Source organism: Podarcis vaucheri, assembly GCF_965113315.1.
Source record: "Podarcis vaucheri genome assembly, chromosome: 1".
Classification (NCBI taxonomy): Eukaryota; Metazoa; Chordata; class Lepidosauria; order Squamata; family Lacertidae; genus Podarcis; species Podarcis vaucheri.
In genome coordinates this window covers 54,917,176-54,936,634 of record NC_138759.1, presented here as the reverse complement: position 1 = coordinate 54,936,634, position 19,459 = coordinate 54,917,176, and the positions used below count along the sequence as shown (strand labels likewise).

Genomic DNA, 19,459 nt, shown 5'->3' with positions numbered 1-19,459 from the left:
AGCTGTCCAAAAACCTATGGCAAATTGCTTAGCAAATAATTTTTCAAGCAGACTTAAGGACAATCTATAAGGTGCGATTTGTAGCTGGGATGGGTCAGGCATGGAGAAGCTGAGATAGAAAAGCTAGATGGAAACAGGCAATATTCCCTTTTGGAGGAATAGCAGGAAGAGGCATTTACAGTGGTGCCCCGCAAGACGAATGCCTCGCAAGACGGAAAACTCGCTAGACGAAAGGGTTTTCTGTTTTTGAGCTGCTTCGCAAGACGAATTTCCCTATGGGCTTGCTTTGCAAGATGAAAACGTCTTGCAAGTTTGTTTCCTTTTCCTTAACACCGTTAATACAGTTGCGACTTGACTTCGAGGAGCAATTCATAGAACGCAGTGTACATAGTAGCCTTTTTTGAGGTTTTTAAAGACTTTGGTGATTTTTGAAGCTTTTCCAAAACTTCTTTTGCAGCCGTTTGGTAAGTTAAGCTTTAAAAACTTTTTTTGGGGGGGTTTGGATTTTGGGTTGGGGTGTTTGGAATTCAAGGACTTGGTGTTGGGAAGGGGTTTGCAAGAATCTGGAAGCTTGTGGGTTTTTTCTGCATTTTTATGATTTTCTGTGACCATTGGGCCACTCTGCTGTTTTTTTAAAAAAATTCTGGATTTGAATTTCTGTGTGCTGGGTGGCTGGGGGAACAGTTGGGGAGGGGTTTGCAAGAATCTGGAAGCTTGTGGGTTTTTTTCTGCATTTTTATGATTTTCTGTGACCATTGGACCACTGCTGTTTTTTTAAAAAAAATCTGGATTTGAATTTCTGTGTGCTGGGTGGTTGGGGGAACAGTTGGGGAGGAGTTTGCAAGAATCTGAAAGCTTGTTTTTCCCCCTGCATTTTTATGATTTTCTGTGACCATTGGGCCACTCTGCTTTTTAAAAAAAATTCTGGATTTCAATTTCTGTGTGCTGGGTGGCTGGGGGAACAGTTGGGGAGGGGTTTGCAAGAATCTGGAAGCTTGTGGTTTTTTTCTGCATTTTTATGATTTTCTGTGACCATTGGGCCACTCTGCTGTTTTTTTAAAAAAATTCTGGGGTTGAATTTTGAAATGCTCTTTACAGTATGTGTGACTTTAAAGAGCACTTAATAAACTCTTGTTGTACCAAATTTGGCTTTGTTTGGACTTTTTTTGACCATAGGAACGCATTAATTGATTTTCAATGCATTCCTATGGGAAACCGTGCTTCGCAAGATGAAAAATTCACTAGACGAAAAAATTCGCGGAACGAATTAATTTCATCTTGCGAGGCACCACTGTACTGTACATCAGGGGTGGACAGTCTTCAAGGCCACAAGATCTACTTAGCTTTGACTAGAATCATGAGGCTTTGTAACCAGAGCCAGATGCAAAACAGTAATTTAGTCAGAAAGACATATACCAGGAATTACTGTAAGGAACAGGATGTCTGAGCACCTGCTCAGTTCAGGGATTAGCCCGAGAATCAAGCTCAGAAGCCCTTTCCACACATCACTGGTTTTCTCTCAAGCATCCTTTTTCAGCCACCCGATTTAAGGGAGAAAAGCTTTCTGTTGCTGTTGTTAGATCATTGGGAGTTGGAAATGCTTGCTGACCTATAGACTCATCCATAGATCTCTTAGTAGGTCTCAGTCTACCTTTTGCCTATCCTTCCTTTGCATTAGTCCAAACAAGATATGCTGAAGTGTAGCTGGCCACCGGAAAAAAAACAGCCCCATGAAGACAGAAACTATTATAGGGGATGAAGGCCAAGCTGAATTTCATGACCAAGTGGGGAATCCGAACCCTATAACAATTGATTCTTTGTTATATAGGAATGCTGGTATTCCCAATTTTGTAAGTTCACCCTCGTGGCAGCTATTGTGTAGCCAGCTACATCCCCTTGTGGCAGCCATTTTGTGACTGTAGCATCACATACAGTGGTGCCTCGCAAGACGAAATTAATTCGTTCCGCAAGTTTTTTTTCTTGCGAGTTTTTCGTCTTGCGAAGCACGGTTTCCCATAGGAATGCATTGAAAATCAATCAATGCGTTCCTATGGAGACCGTCGGGGGACAGAGGGGAAGCGCCGTGCGCCTTCCCCTCTGTCCCCGGACCTGTTTTAAAGCAAGGGAAGGGGCAGAGGGGGGAATCGCTTCTCCCCGTTGCCGCCCCTTGGTTCAAAAGGGGTCCGGGGAGAGAGGGGAAGGCGCGCGCGCTTGCCCGCTATCCCCGGAGCTTGCGGGGCAAGCTTCGTTTTGCGAAGCAAGCCCATAGGGAAATGCGTCTTGCGAAGCGGCTAAGAAAACGAAAAACTCCTTCGTCTAGCGAGTTTTTCGTCTTCCGAGGCGTTCGTCTTGCGGGGCACCACTGTATGTGGAATAGAACTGTTATCATGGGGAGTCAGACTGATGTCTGGAATTAGCCCTTTAATGCCCCAACATAAGGCCTAACAGACCTGGACCTGGAATTGCTTTCTATTTGTAACCATTCTATTGGGCTGTTTTTGTTTTTATTACCGCATTTTTCGCCTTATAGGACGCACTGGCCCATAGGACACACCTAGATTTGGGGGGGGATAAAGGGGGAAAAATTATTCCCCCCCCCAGGCGCGGGGCTGGAGGCAGGGGAAGCCCGCCGCCAGCCTCCAAACCAGATCGGGAGACAGCGGGATAGCACGCTGCGTCTCCCCGCTGTCCCCTGAGCTTGCGGGGCTGGTGGCAGGGAGAAGCCCGCTTCTCCCCGCCGCCAGCCTCCAAACCATGTCGGGAGACAGCGGGATGGCGCGCTGCGCCTCCCCACTGTCCCCCGAGCTTGTGGGCTGGCAGTGGGGCTCTTCAGGCTTCAGCGAAAGCCTGCATTCGCCCCATAGGATGCACACACATTTCCCCTTCCTTTTTGGAGGGGAAAAGGTGCGTCCTATAGGGCGAAAAATAAGGTATGTATTTTGTGGCTTTACGTTGTAACCACACTGAGATCTGTGGGTATAGGGTGGTATACGAATTTAATTAATTAATTCATTCATTATTAATAACCATGCAAGAGTTATTCTGAATCTCTCTAGGTAACACGTATGCAGTAGTAACTAGCAGAATGTCACATGGCAGGTAAAGTATGAGAAGCAATACACTAATGGGGAAGATCAAAGACTGGTTAACTGTTACAAATAAGCTGAGAGAATTTCTCAAATGGCTGCTTTTCGTTTCATGGCCACAAGAACAGCAATTGTTTGATATTTGCTTTAATACTCCCTCTCCCAGAAATGCATAAGGAATGTTACAGCCAGTGACATATAGCTCACATCTGTATGATTGCTACACCCATTCGACTTGTCAGCACAGTTCAACACTATGTAAGAGCCAGACAGTTCACCAAACCAGCTTAGACCCTGACACTCAAACAAGGAAACCAGAGCTAACAGAGATATTGCACCCTGGCTATAAGAAGCCATATCCATTGCCGTTCAAGAGTCTTAACAACTACAGGGGAAGAAGCAGTAGTTTCCTGCCTGGTAGCCTGATGCTTTAGTGTGCTTAAACTCTTTACTCAGTAACAGAGGCTGCACTCTTAAGCTTTATTTAGTTTTGCTGGGCTTCCTTTAGGCTTTAATACGTTTTATGCAGGCTAGTCCTGTGCATTATGTGTTCTGTAGGCCGTGCGCCTTGCTGTGCTTTATTCTTGCTGTACATGAATAAAACCAGTAAGTCTTCACCCAAAAGTGTGCCTATAGTCTCTGAATCCACAAAGCACAGCTGCCCTTGTGGAACAGGTGCCCACAGCATTCTCTCAAAATTCTAGTGTGCCCCTGGGACCATAAAGGTTGGCAAAACACAGGCTCCTACATGGGTTGGGGGACTATTAGACAGCTGCGTCTGAGCAGCAAACTTCCGCTTTGACTGGCCCTAAAAAACCCCAACCCATTGACAGACATCAGCAGCATCTCCTTAGCACGCATGTGAACACCATGAGACCTGCTCTGCTCCAGAGGAAGAAGTGAGGGGAGAGACTTTCTACAGGCAATGGCTTTTCCACCTGCCCCGCCCCACCCTCCAGTCCCAGACCATGACTTTGAGAACAGCAGAAGCAGCTGGGAACGGAGTTCAGGAATATTTTTTCGAAAGTTGTGGTGTCCTTGTTTCTAATTTGATCCTTTTACATGGTTTTGTATCTTTGGGGTATTTGTGATTTGCTGTTATTTTTATTGGTTATGTTGTTGTTGTTTAGTCGTTTAGTCGTATCCGACTCGTGACCCCATGGACCAGAGCACGCCAGGCACTCCTGTCTTCCACTGCCTCCTGCAGTTTATTGGTTATAGATTAGTAATTATTTATTGTAATAATGGTAAACTGCTTAATTATTTTTGATGTCTAATTTTACTGTTTACTATTAGATTCTGATGTATTGTTGAATGTTGCTTTATTTGATATAAGTTGTTTATTTTAAAGTTATTGTGACTTTTTATATTGTATCAGATTGTTACTATTAATGTTTGATGCATTATTATTATTATTATTATTGGTGTTGGAAGCCGCCCACAGTGGCTAGGACAACCTAGTCAGATGGGTGGGGTATAAATAAATATTATTCTAGCATTGCAGAGGGTTGACTAGATGCCCCTTCGGGTCCCTTCTCTACGATTCGCCTTTGGTCACATGCTCAGTCCATACAAGGATCTCAGCAATTCTGACGACTAGCTGAGGAGCCCATGCTTAAGAGCCATCTCAGCCACCGGCTCGCCGCTGCTTGCCTTACTTTGGCTTCAGATGCTTGCCGGGAAACAAAAGCCCGAGGAGCGTCGTCCCCCGCGCGGAGAAGCGAGAGAACGGCAGTCCGCCTGCCAGCGTTTCGTCGCGCCGGAAATGACGCCCCGCTCGAGCGGAAGCCGGAAGCGTCGGCCGCGGCTGGTGGAGGCGGAGGGGCGTGGGAGGCGTACGCCGTTTGCGGTCTCTTCCTTCCCCTCCGCCGGAGCGCCGTGAGGTGAGGAGGGCGCCCATGACGACCTGGGTCCTTCCCGGAGCGTAGCCGGCGTGGCGACTGAGGGGGAAGCGAAGGGAGCCGGCAAGCCAGTTCGCGCTGGGGTCCTCCTCCTCGGGCGACCGGGTGAGTGGCACGCGGGCGGGGGGGCCCTCTGATACCCCCTGAGCCTCGGGGTGGCTTCGGGTGTCCAGGCGAGCTGGGGCCCAGCTACTCGCGCTCCTTTGAGCCCCGAAGTCGCCCTGCAGGCGAGAGCCATTCGAGGTGGTTTCCTAGCGACGCCTTGCCTCCTCACCTGGGGCCGAAGAATCAGAGAACTGTAGAGCTGGAAGGGACCCCGGGAGTCATGGAGTCCAACCCCCTGCAATGCAGGAATCTCAACTATTCCGTGACAGGTGGCCATCTAACTTCTGCTTATAAGCCTCCAAGGAAGGAGAATTCGCCAACATCCAATGAAGTCCGTTCCACTGACAGCACAGCACCCACTCTTTAGGTTTTTTTTTTTTACTCTCAGTTCCTTTCTCATTGCCAAGGTTTCAGACACACACACCTCTGTCAGATTAAGTGCTACTTTCACAGTAACAAGAAGCATGGGAATAAATGGAGCCTGATGACACACGTGTGTGTGTGTGGGTCTGTCCTGCCCCCTCCCCCCGTGATGGAAATTCACTGAATCTAAGTGGCTTGTGGGTGTGCCTCTAGGAGAAGAGGAGCATTGATGCCCACATGCAAAAGGAAGCTGTAGTGTTCATACCAACTTAGGTGTCCCAACACCTGATCAACAGTGTCAGCTTTACTGGTGCCAGTTAGCATGCTTGATTCATATCAAAAGTAATCTTTTACTCTCAGGGAATTCAATCTCTTATCTGCTCCCCGGCTGTCATCAATGACTGTGTGGGATAAGGCAATAGTACTAAGCCTAGTTTTCTGCCGCTTCTTGATCCAGGCTTGAAACCAATATGCAGGTCCTTAATTTCTGAATGTAGCTGTCCAGTGCTGGAAATTCTAGGCTTTTACCAGTCTAGATGTGAATGTGCACAGAGAAGATAGCTTTATTTGCCTCACTTTCATGGGATCTGCAGAGAATATTTAACCATCTGCTGTTATTCAGATAGCCTGTTAGAAGTACACATTGGACAAACATTTTTAAATGTCAATAAAGGAGTATTTCACCTTGCATTTCCTACTAATTTGGATCTTTAGTGGCTTTCAAAGCCACTGTTCTTCAGTAATGCATATTCTGTTTTACTGCACTGGTACAGAGCTTACTGTACTTCCATTTTCCTGATTAGTATCAGTCCAGTTTTTGACACATTTGTGAAGTAATGTGGAAATTACTGGGCATTAGTCGGGAAATATGTATTCTAGAACCCTGTCACTTTCCTTTAATTTATTGATTTTCTCAAAAAGCTACTGGCGCTAATTGGGTAGTATCTAATTCTAAATGTGACCGTGAGGATGCAAATGCAGTTTATTATTTTTTAGCAGGAAATGTCATAGGCTTTATTTAATATTATTTGTTTTGTAGCAGTTATAAAATATGATTAAGTATCTCCATGGAATGACTGTGTATGCTGTAGCCTGGCATGGAAAAATATTTTCCCCAGCGACATAAGAACTTGTCATGAATGCGTGATCTCAGTGATGCATCAGGATATTCCATTGTTTGGTGGGAAGAAGGTGTCAATTAGTTTCATTAAAATGCTAAGATATTATAGTGTAATACTAAGGGTAGTGTTGTTTTAGACATTGAAACTTTGTAATCTAGGTTCTGGGAGGGGCACCTTAATAAGTTAGAGAAGCTTAATGAAGAAGGCTTGCAGCATGTGGATCAACTTGAGGGAGGTGGAAGTGATTGTTTTGGTGCTTTTTGGTAGTAGAATGTGAAAACTTTTTCAGATAGATCCAAAGCCCATAAGACAGGCATAGGCGCAAACTCGGCCCTCCAGATGTTCCTGTTCCTTGCCGTCTTGAAGCTGTTTTTTCTCCAAGGGCAGGAAAGCAGACTGGGTGGTGGTGGTTATGTTGAGTGGACAGCTGCAGTAAGGGGGAGTATTAACGGTTAAGCAGCCCTTGCTTTTCCATTCCTAATCAGAGTCTGTGAAGTCGTTTTCCTTTAAATAGCAGTGAAACCATACTAGGCAGGTATGAGGCCCAAATGTAGCCCTGCAGAATAGTAAATGCATAATAGTAAATTACCAATAAACTTGTATTCCTTCTGATTACTGATAGATTTGGCAAAGAGAGCTAAGAACGCTATTTTGCTGAGGCAGTCTAGCTGAAATGTTTAAGAGCATACATACCCACTGTCATTGTTGCTACAATACCTGGCATCTTCCTGTTATCTCTGTTCTGCATGTGGTAAATTGGCATGCCTCTAGGCAGGAATGGGGTTGGTCATAGAATGGTATTTTGCTGGGTGTAGTTATGTTGCCTTGGGAATAACTTATCAGTCACAATTAAAAGTGTTAACACTTCTTAATTTAAAACTGTTATATTGCAAATCATCCAGTGTGAAATAAAACAACTTTAATCTTCCACAAGCCATGATTGCATAAAATAATAGTTTTAGAGAATAAATACCTTAAGATTGTACAAGTAAAAATAAAATTCTGGAAAATGTTAAGTATATACAGTTTAATATGTGACTGAACACTTAACATGTGCATGCCTTTACAGAAATTTGGGTTTATTTTTTCTAGAAACTGTAAAATAGCAAGCTGAAATATAAATAAAACTTCAGGGCATTTCAGCTTTATCTGTTCTGCTATCTGCAGAGTTGGTGCTAGTACTTACCGTATTTTTCGCTCCATAGGGCGCACCCGACTATAGGGCACACCTAGGGTTTTTTTTTGGGGGGGGGGAATAAAGAAAAAAGCTCCCCGGGCTGCAGGCTGCTATCCGCAAGCCTTCGGAGCCCGGCGGGAACTCCTGCCGCTCTCAGAAGGCTTGCGGATAGCTGCCTGAAGCCCGGGGAGCGCAATGCTGCACTCCGAAGGTTTGCGGATAGCTTCCTGAAGCCTGCGCACCGACCCCTTTCGCTCTCCAGGCTTCAGCGAAAGCCTGGATTCGCTCCATAGGACGCACACACATTTCCCCTTCATTTTTGGAGGGGAAAAAGTGCGTCCTATAGAGCGAAAAATACGGTAACAAGGACATGTGTTGTTGCTACTATCCTTTTATTATTGTGTTTCTCAAAATGTTTCTTCCCAGGTCCTAACTGTGCCTGCCCAGTTCTGCTTTGCCAGTTGTGCAACTGAGAGGTATTTTGTATGCAACAATTTGTACTCTGGTTTGATGCCAATATTGAAGTGCAAAATACTCACTTATCAATATCAGATGTGAAGGGTTTATACATATATAAATAGCCTTTTCACCTTTTAAAATATACATGAGAAGTAAATGAGAATGAGAAATGATCACAACCATTGCTGGTATGTACTTAAAAACAGACATTCCATTTTATACACATGTATGCCCTTCACATCTAATGCAGTATAACTGGGACATGGGTGGTGCTGTGGTCTAAACCACCAAGCCTCTTAGACTTGCTGATCAGAAGGTTGGCAGTTCAAATCCGTGTGATGGGGTGAGCTACTGTTGCTCTGTCCCAGCTTCTGCCAACCTAGCAGTTCGAAAGCATACCAGCACAAGTAGATAAATAGGTACCACTGTGGCAGGGATGTAAACAGTGTTTCCATGTGCTTTGTGCCAGAAGCGGTTTAGTCATTCTGGCCACATGACCCAGAAAACTGCCTGTGGACAAATGCCAGCTCCCTTGGCCTGAAAGCGAGATGAGCGCCGCACCCCATAGTCTCATTTAACTGGACTTAACCGTCCAGGGATCCTTTACCTTTACTTTTTTTAAATACAGTATATGTGTAGTTTATACACTATGTAAGAAGCATCCTTTAGAATATCTCTATCAGAGTAAATGAACTTTGCCTAAATATCCACGATTGGGCTGAATGCTCCTGCCATTGCTTATCTGAAAATGAAATGCTTTGATATACTTCCTAGTATTCCGTAGCTGTGTTTCAAAGAACCAATGGAAGGCCCTTCTTTGTATTCACCTTATACTACACTGCCTGGGGTTACGGAGAGTTTGGAGACCCTAGTTTTTTGCAAGCACAATGGGCTACAGTAGGGGGCAAAAAAACCCTTCAGAGTGTGTGTCCAATAAAACTATTTCTTATGATCTCAGTTGCTGTCTCCTGATGCTACGACCTGCGTATCCAGGCTATGTGTGTACTGACCATGGTTTGCTTCAAGTTGGTAACAACATTATATAAGTGCAAAGTTTCATAGAAGATTTTTCAATAATTTACCAGACTGCACTGTGAACCAGGAGTCTTCAGTTTAAATCTGCAGTCTGTCATCTGTTACAGGTTGATCATAGGCAAGAGTTATTTCTCAGTCTCAAGTAATCAATCTGCAATATGCGACAATACTGACTTAGCCTAGGGTGATTGTAAGTAGTATTGAGAGAATGTTTGTAAACTATTTGGAACAACCTAAGCTTTGTTTGGAGCCTAGGGCTTGCCAATCAGAAGGTTGGCAGTTTGAATCCCCGCGACAGGGTGAGCTCCCATTGCTTGGTCCCTGCTCCTGCAGTTCAAAAGCACATCAAAGTGCAAGTTGATTAATAGGTACCGCTCCGGCGGGAAGGTAAATGGTGTTTCCGTGCGCTGCTCTGCTTCACCAGAAGCAGCTTAGTCATGCTGGCCACATGACCCGGAAGCTGTACGCCAGCTCCCTCGGCCAATAAAGCGAGATGAGTGCCGCAACCCCAGAGTTGGCCACAACTAGACCTAATGGTCAGGGGTCCCTTTACCTTTACCTTTAAGCTTTGTATAAAAGCTGCTGACCATTTAGTTTCCCCTTTTCCCCAGGAAAATGAATTCTGCCTGTAAAACTAGTTTGTTTGTTTTTTATTGTAAGCTGCTAAACCCAATCAGGAACCTGCCTTCTGTAGTGGCACTAGATGTTAAATAGCAGTAGATGACAAAAGAAAAATTGAGAGGTAGTCCAGATTGGTACATGCCAATGATATTGCCTTGTTTGGTCTGTTGAAAACAACAACAGCATTTTCATCTTAACTGATATTCTAGTGTGCAGTACAGTTGCAATCCACTAGAGTACAATAATGTTTTTATTTTATTTTAATTACATGGATTTCTGACCAGGTTGCCACAAATTAAACATACCCTTTTAAATTTTGTTTTTCCATATATTCTGTTTTCCAGAAGCTTGTGGGAAAGGTGGCTTGTTTCATTATGTGTGCGTCAGTCAAATATAACACCCGGGGTCCAGCCCTCATCCCAAGAATGAAGACTAAACACCGCATTTACTACATTGCTCTCTTCTCCATTGTGCTGTTGGGCCTCATTGCTACAGGCATGTTCCAGTTCTGGCCACACTCCATAGAGTCCTCAAATGATTGGACAGTTGAAAAACGCAGCATTCATGATGTGCCTGTGGTCAAGATTCCAGCAGACAGTGCCATCCCAGAACGAGGAGATCTCAGCTGCAGGATGCATACATGTTTTGATGTCTACCGCTGTGGCTTCAATCCCAAAAATAAGATCAAAGTCTATATTTACTCTCTAAAGAAGTATGTGGATGAATACAACATGCCTGTGAGTCATACCATTTCCAGGGAATACAATGACCTGTTAACCGCCATCTCCGACAGTGACTTCTACACAGATGACATCAATCGTGCCTGTCTCTTTGTGCCATCAATTGACGTACTCAACCAGAATATGCTCCGTATCAAGGAAACTGCTCAGGCTTTGGCACAGCTCTCCCGGTACTTACACATATCTTACTGTGAATGCTAGAGCTACAACAGTAAAACAAGGGTAAGGGGACTAAGAGGGGAAACCAGATAGTCAAGGAGTGCATTGGTTTTCAGTCTTAATTATTGACCACCCTGTTCTCCCACTGTTTGGTAATTATTCATTTGGGCTTATACATCAAGCAGGCCAATTGCAACTCATTTGAGAGTGCCTGGTTCAGAAATCATGCGAATGCTGACATTTATGGCTAATCTGTGACCATTGGGCTCCTGCATTTTTTGTAGAGCTGTTTTGTTACAGAGTGGCTTTGGATGTGTGCTTATCTCTGAAGCTCTGCTTTCAAGCATGTGTGGTGGTCTCATTTCCCCATCATTTTTCTTTCTCAGTTGGAATCATGGGACAAATCACCTCTTGTTCAACATGTTGCCTGGGGGACCACCTGACTACAACACAGCCCTTGATGTTCCAAGAGACAGGTAGGCAACTCTGGGTGCAACTCGGCTTGAAGCAGAGGGGTTTGTATGGGGTTAACACAGATTGAGTGAGGGACATCCACATTCCCACACTATCCCTGTACCTTTAACCTATCAGTATGCTTCTCCATCGCCTTGTTCTTTAGCATGATACATCTTAGGTTGCGTCCTGTTTACAACTTCCTCCTCTCACTTCTCTCTCAGACCTCATTATGAGAGAGAGGTCATCTTTAACTGTCCTCTGAGAAGCAAAGGAGCAGGCATGGCTTCCTTGTTGTTCTCTAGACTAGTTAGTTGGACTAGAACTAGAAACCTACGTGTATCCTACAATAAACAACTTTATTATTTTCTTACCTACAAGCATCTCCGTGTGGGATTGCAGCAAGAAGAGTCTACTCTCTAACCATGATTTGCTAGCTAAGTGCTGCACTTTCTGCATACTAAGGTGTTTCAACAGGGTAATTGGCCCACTTCTCCCAATAGGCAACTTGTTGCTGTTTCTTTGAGACTTTTTAGAACAAGTCTCTAAATAAGACCCAGAGCTGTTGGGAGTCAAAGTGTGAATTTATTTATATTTCATAGAATTGTAGAGTTGGAAGGGACCAAGAGGATCATCTAGTCCAACTCCCTGCAATGCAGAAATCTTTTGCCCAACATGGGGCTCGAATCCATGACCTTGAGAGTCTTACTTTCCCCTTCTCCATTTTATCCTCATAACATCACTATGAGGTAAATTAGGCTGAGAGACAGTTACTGGCACAAAGTCACCTAGTGGGCTTCAGCATTGAGTGGGGATTTGAACACTGATCTGCTGGATCCTTGCCCAGCACTTAAACCACTACTCCACTCTGGCTGCGAGTGGCTGAATGCTTTGGACTGGCCCGATCAGCACTTACCCTCCTTGTGCCCTTTTGTCAGCTTTGCTGCTTCTGAAACTTAATGGAACACAAACATACTGCTTTCTAAAACAAATTACTTCTACATAGCATTTAACTAGTTGGCCTTGATTTACAGTCAACTAAAGGGGTATCCTCCTATTGAAGACGAGAACTTTTTTAAAATCTAAGTTTTACATCTTAGAAACATGGCTTCAGTTTGTCTTTACTGACTGTTAGTATCTGCATATCTTTATGTGGAGGTTTTGTCATTGATTTGAGTGGAATTTGGATTGCCCTCAAATTCTTGTGCATATATAGAAAGTCACACTCCAGAAGTTCCTGTACAGAGAGCAGTCAAGGAGTATTTTTGTTTCCTTTCTATGACTTGTCAGAAAAAAGGATTATTGTGTATGTATTGGTATGGGTAATTTAGTTTTTTAGCATCTTATGTCACAATACTTGAATCCCTCCTGTGTATATATGATGTGATTGGCCAGTAGAGGACAGTCAAGTATTATTATTTTACCATCTAAATGTGTAAGTGTGTGTGTGTTCTTTAGAAAATCCAAGGTATAATCAACCTGATTAAATATTTGATATCACTAGGTGTAAGTTTCCACATTTTTATTTATAAACTCTTATAGGATTCTGTCCCCTCCCCTCCCCATTATAGGTTAAATAAATAAAACATTTTGTCTAACCCATATGCTTTTTTGCTGCCACTTTTTAACTCCAATCTGTTTCTTTAGCCACCTTCTACTACACACGGCAGCAAGGTATAGACATGGGCTAAGCAAGCTCAGAGACTTGCATCAAATATGTTATTATTTATTAAAACTTATTTAATATAGTAGGGATTTACTTGAAGGCAGGTTATTTAATCAATTAATAATAATAATACCCCAGCCACTCTGGGTGGCTTACAGCATATATTGAAACATAATAAAACATCAAACATAAAAAACTTCCCGATAAAGGGCTGTCTTTAGATGTCTTCTAAAAGTTATGTAGTTGTTTATCTCTTTGACATCTGAAGGGAGGGTGTTCCACAGGCAGGGTGCCAGTACCGAGAAGGTCCTCTGCCTGTTTCCCTGTAACTTCACATCTCGCAGTGAGGGAACCAGCAAAAGACCCTCAGAGGAAGTGTCTGGGCTGAATGATGGGGGTGGAGACACTCCTTTTTAGAAGACATCTGAAGGCAGCCCTGTTTAGGGAAGTTTTTTATGTTTGAAGTTTTATTCTGTTTAATATTCTTGTGGGAGCCGCCCAGAGTGGCTGGGGAAACCCAGTCAGATGGGTGGGGTATTAATAATAATAATAATAATAATATTATTATTATTATTATTATTATTATTATTATTATTACTGTGCCAAGGCCGTTTAGGGCACTTTGAATTGTGCTCGGAAATGCACTGGGAGCCAATGAAGAACCTTTAGGACCGGTGTTGATAAAATCCCGGCAGCCACTCCCAGTCACCAGTCTAGCTGCCACATTCTGGATTAGTTGTAGTTTCCAAGTCACCTTCAAAGGTAGCCCCACGTAGAGCGCATTGCAGTAGTCCAAGCGGGAGATAACCAGATCATGCACCACTCTGGTGTGACAATCTGCAGGCAGGCAGGGTCTCAGCCAGCATACTAGATAGAGCTGGTAGACAGCCACCCTTGACACAGAATTGACCTGCACCTCCATGGAGAGCTGTGATTCCAAAATGACTCCCAGGCTGTGTACATGGTCCTTCAGGGCACAATTACCCCATTCAGGACCAAGGAGTCCCCCACACCTGTCCGTCCTCTGTCCCCCAAAACAATACTTCTGTCTTGTGAGGATTCAACCTCAATCTGTTAGCCACCATCCATCCTCCAGCCGCCTCCAGACACTCACACAGGACCTTCATTGGTTATGATTTGAAGAAGAGGTTGAAGTGGATATCTTCTGCATGCTGGTGAGCACCCAGCCCAAACTCCCTGATGATCTCTCCCAGTGGCTACATATAGATGTTGAAAAGCATTGGGGAGAGGACAGAGCTCTGAGGCACCCCACAAATGAGAGCCCAGGGTTCTGAACACTCATCCCCCAATACCACTTTCTGGACACGGTTCAGGAGGAAGGAGCGGAACCACTGCATAACAGTGCCCCCAGCAATACTTGGTTTGTTAATAGTTGATATGCCACTGTTACTTTAGCAGATGTTACTGGTGCTTTAAAAGTGTTGTTGCTAGTTCTCATCCCTGTGCATAGTTAATAGCCAGTCCCCTTTTCTCCTCTTATGGTTAACTCACAAATACTCCACCTGAAGCCTTCTCTCTGGTCAGGGTTTTCCAAAGCGATACAGGGTGGAACAGGATCTCCCAGCTGTCACTTCTTGGTTTCGGTTTTCTTCTGAAACCTTCCTCCTGGTCAGGCACTTGAACACCAGGACTTGGCCATGAAGACGTCACAGTTCTCTTCTCTGATGTCTCCTGCAGTCAACATTCACCTTCTGACCAAAGTTGTAGTAACTTACTGGAGAACTTCCTTCAGAGTCTTCCTCTCCAGACTAGCTTTCCCCCACTTCTGCCTAGAAGTCTCTTCACTTTCTGATGGCTGATTAAAAATCTCCACACAATATTGTGCCTATCTATATTCTCTGTCAGAACCTTTTTGGGATATACTGTTTGTACTTGACCAGTAGGTATAGGGTGGTATACAAAATAATAATAATAATATTAATAATAATAATAATCCCATAGAAATGGGTCAGTGGGTAGACACTCACTAACACTGGATATCAGCCAGTGATTTTGAACAGAATGTACACTAAGTGACCTATCACAATGTGACCCATTTCAATTCTCCTGTCCCATATAAAAGCCAGATTCTGCTGTTAGCTGTCATAACAGAAAACCTTACAAGAATGTAAACACCTCTTTTGAAACTAACAGCCTAGCTGCTTCTTGGCATGCTGCCAACTGAGCCTCCACACATTATCTTTCCCTGGCTTCAGTCACAACTGAACTTCCAGTTTTTTCTCTTCATACCGTTAACCCTTTACCAAACAAGCACTGTTTATAACAGAGCAGTGTTGCTAAATTTAAAATTTCCCTCACCATGTTCCTTTTTCCTCCCACTTGTCTTCAGAAATCTAAGAGTTAATATTTTGGTTCTTGTGCTGCAGAGCGCACACCCAAACTGAAATACTTAACTGGGTGTTGGTTCCCTGTGGCTTTGCTTAGGTAGATGCACACCTGCGTTCTCAAGGTTGATGAAGTGGGGTTAACATTGCTTACTGGATCTAAATTAAAACAATCTGGTTACTATTTCTTAATTAGGAAGGAGAAACAAGGAGCAAAAGTGCAGGAGAAGTAACACATGAGCCAAATTCAGTTTTTTCTTGCTTTCTTGTTCAACACCTCTGAATTCATGTGAAATTGGGAATGTGAGGCTTGAAGGATAACAGCAGCATTCTGCAGTGCTGTGCTGCATGTCACTTAAAATAAATGGAAAAGAATGCAAAATAATCACTTTGGTTTTAGGACCTAAAACTCATTCAACACTTCCCTCATCTAGGTCTCTTTCTGTAAACACACATGTAGCCTGGGCTGGTATGTTTGAGTTTGCTTCCATTTTTTTATGGGAGGTTTGAAATATTATATTTTTTCAGCACCTTTTGGGTGATTTCCAACATTAGTTAGAATACACTTGAAATCAATGGACATTGAACTCTGGAACTCTGAAAGCAGTTCACAGCATTTATATAGTATTAATTGTTGCTCCTTTCAGGAGTTCAGCAACAGCTGTTTCTGGTTTTTTTAGTGCTCAAAATAAGTCATGGAAAATAACTTATGTAAGATTGTCTAAACTGATATAAACCAAATATTTGTTGCCCCCCCCCCCAGCATGAGTTTTGCTGGTTGAGTAGAATGTGTTTAGATGATCAAGGAGTTCATGTGGGCTTGATGGGGTGGGGTCATAGGAAAGGTGAGAAGGCACCAAATTTCCATGCTCATGAATGCTGGAACTTCTGCTTTTCACTTGAGGTTGCATTAAATGACCCTGCAAGTGGAAGACAACTCACACAACAGAATTTTCTCTCCCTCCTGCCTGCAGCCCCGGTACCTACCCAAAGGCTTTCCATGGGGTTGAGCAGGGGGCTACAGAACATTGCCAGCTCTGCCATATGGGGCTGAAGTGAGTGGGGGAATCATCTCTTGCTCATGTGACCACTGGAATCCTCTCATTGGTTTCTCAGCCATGAGGACTAGTATTTTATTTAAAAGTACTGTATTTACAGGAACTTTCACATCACATTTCATGCAAAATTCTGTGTTGGATCCTGATGGTGAGCTACTCTGGGCTCAAAGTATTTCATATTCTTAGGTACCAGTAGCTGCAGCAGCTTGAATGATCAGTTGAAGAAATTCGCTCCCAGTTAACTCAATAGTAAATGTATGTAGTGAGCAGCTGCACAGCCCAGTGGTGGTCCTATCACAGTGCCTATAATGGACATGTATCTATTTCACTGAGCGAAGTTTAAGATCTAAGTGAAGTAGATGCTAGTTGGAAGTAGTATGTCTGGCCCTGTTCGTTTTAGTGTCTGGAAATAATAAATTCTACTGCTGTGCAGGGGTTGTTGTTTTTTTGGCATGTACTTGAAGTGATGGGTTATGTTCATCTAATCTCCAGGACCTGAAGTGATTAAAAAAATTAAAAAAGTATGCTAATTTTCCTGCAATGTGAAAATCGCCTTCCCCATAGGGAAGTGCTATAGCTCAGTGATGGAATATATGCTTTGCCTACACTAGGTCCAAGGTTCAGTCTCCAGGTAGGGTTGGGAAAGACCCTTGTTCGAAAGGTAACTTGAATTTAAATTCACTGTTTAATGCAAGCCCTACTTTGGGTGGAATCTTGAAGATTCTTCCTTTGCAGTTCTACTGAGGTTGGACTGGGTGTGTGTTCTTGATTCTTCCTTTGAAGTTTGAATAACCTGACATCATAGGACATAAAGAGGTTTACAGGAGGAGACACCCACCTTTAAAAATGGACCTGCTCATGGGATCCGATTCCCCACCCCTGAAATAAAGGTCTCTTTACTCATGGAAGTTTCTTAAAGGACTGTAATCTGAGTTCTTTTAGGTGTGAGGTGCCAAAACTACATATATAAAGAAATAAAAGTTCTCACTTCTCAAAAGCTGTACAGAGACAAAACAGTATTTGGGAGATAATTTTATTTCTGATGTATTATCTGCAATTTTAAGAGTAATACAGCGAAGTCCTTCCCCCTAGAATGTGATGCTTAGGCACACAGTCGACTGTAATGAGAGGGGAAATGATGTTTGGGTTTTCCCCTGTTGTAAAACAACGCATGACCCAGATTAATACCACAGTGCCAGTAACATGTTCCAAGAGATGCAGTCTTCTTTCAATCTAGATGTGTATACTAGATTCAGGGTATTAAAGATGAACTTTGCATCACATCAGGTCATAGGCTACTTTCTGGGAATGGCAGGCTGAGAGCAGCTGTCATCTGGAGGCTCTCTTCACTTAATATTTATCAATGTATTTCAAAAATGTATACCACCTTTCCATTTAAAAACCATTTAGAGCACCTTAAAGGCGGATAGAATAGTGTTTCCTAGCCAGGATGACTGTGTTCTACCACAGCCGTGGGATTTTCTGGGAATTACAAGTGGGGAAAGTGCTGTTGAACTCAGGGTCTGCTTGCAAGCTTCTCTTAGGCATCTGATCAGCAACTGTGAGAACAGGATGCTGGACTAAATGGGACAGTGGTCTGATCCAGCAAATCGATCTGTGCTTATGGTCTTATTTGAACCTAGAATGCCTATGTAGGATCTTCAGGTATCTGAACTCATTACATATATTGTTTTTGAATCAAAATGTTTCTAAAACTACAGCAAGAGCTTGCCATTTTCCTCCACTCCACCTCTCTGATTTTCTGTCTTTTGAATAGGTGTTGGGTTGTTGCGGTGGGAGGGGGGAATATAGCTGTAACTTATCTTTTTCCTTTTCTCCTCAGAGCTCTGTTGGCAGGAGGAGGTTTTTCTACGTGGACCTACCGACAAGGCTATGATGTCAGCATTCCTGTTTATAGTCCACTGTCCGCAGAGGTGGAACTGCCAAATAAAGGGCTGGGGTAAGCTGAAGATGAGTGGGAGAATGCAGCATATTTTGTCTTCTTGCTAACAATGTCATATAATGCCAGCTGCATCTGAGCTGCTAAGAAATTCAGAAAACCAAAAGCATGCAGTATTGGGGACGGGGGGGAAGCTGGTTGTATAACTGCTCTTGTAATTGTTGAGAGCTATGAGACTGAAATATGGCTGCGTATTATCTGTCAACAGATTATCTCATAAGTGCTATAGAAAGCCCAAGTTCTAGTTACACTTATCAAGGTTTCCTGAGCAATAATGGATGCTTTCCCTGGGAACCTCTGACATTTGCTTTAATTAGCAAAAGTTAACACCTAACAGTTGGGGCGGAAGGGAAATTTATCAAAGTGAAAGCTGTTTCTGCTGCTCCAGGCTTGGCCACCATCACAGGCTAAAACATGTGACTTGCTTTCGGGATCATCTGTTTCTGAAAAGGGTTTGTCTCTCTTGTTATGTGTCCCTGGATTCTGCCGCCTTCCCCACCCTAGTAGTATTTGGAAATTTCAAACCTCCAAAATAAGAGTGCCTAATTTTCACTGTCTTGCTTTCCTTGCTGAATCCACTAGAGTAGAACTGCAGTGAAGAGTGGACAGAAACCTTGGAGCAGGAAACCATGCATTTGGTCAGGAACCAGAGCAAATGGGAACTGAAAATTACTTTACAATTTAGTGGGTATTTGGGCTTTCCATGGTACTCATACAATAATGTTCACTCCTTTCAGCTTTAGTTAAGCAACTTACATAAACACTCTTTCTCAACCTATCTTCAGTGATCTTTTGCTGAAGTAAGATAGACATTGAGAGTACTGAATCATAGGCATTGTTTCTCTCTCACAAACATTTTTTGACAAATGAGACAGTGTCACTTCTGGAGAAAAGTCAGTTACAAAGGGAGGAATTCAACATTGTTCTTTTCTGATCATTTCTTCAGCACAAGCATTTCTACTTAGCAGACAGAATGATCTTTCCTCCCCCTGCTGGCTGTTCTAGAAGTGGTCCCGACCCTCCAGAGCAGATTTGGGGGAGGCGTGGGGGAAGAGGGAAACAAGAGAAAGCCTCATTAGTTGAACTATCCCAGGTTAGTTGAATCCAGGCCAATAATTTCAGTGAATGGGAAATGGCATGTATTCTTGCAGTCTTGTCTACAGGACACTAATTTGAATATATATATATATATAAACACAGCTAATGTACT

The 19,459-nt window shown here is 43.4% G+C and overlaps 1 protein-coding gene and 1 long non-coding RNA gene across 6 annotated transcripts in view; one reads left to right on the top strand and one right to left on the bottom strand.

The window, feature by feature from the left end:
- The window catches only part of LOC309535004, a 654,277-nt gene that overhangs the window by 116,558 nt on the left and 518,260 nt on the right, over window positions 1–19,459 (bottom strand). The gene's annotated exons all lie outside the window — the stretch shown is intronic.
- Window positions 4,864–19,459, top strand: part of EXT2 (exostosin glycosyltransferase 2) — an 81,091-nt gene continuing 66,495 nt past the window's right edge. For 3 of the 5 annotated variants that reach the window (XR_014220255.1, XR_014220256.1, XM_082224859.1), the window contains exons 1-4: window positions 4,864–5,092; window positions 10,213–10,778; window positions 11,154–11,243; window positions 18,133–18,249. Coding sequence is in view for 3 of the 5 variants with exons in the window: in XM_082224859.1 (XP_082080985.1) it covers window positions 10,243–10,778; window positions 11,154–11,243; window positions 18,133–18,249 (743 nt within the window). In the remaining 2 variants the exon portion in view is untranslated. Of the gene's footprint in view, window positions 5,093–8,179; window positions 8,230–10,212; window positions 10,779–11,153; window positions 11,244–18,132; window positions 18,250–19,459 lie in introns of all 5 variants that reach the window. The other 2 variants (XM_082224860.1, XM_082224861.1) reach the window with 2 other exon arrangements.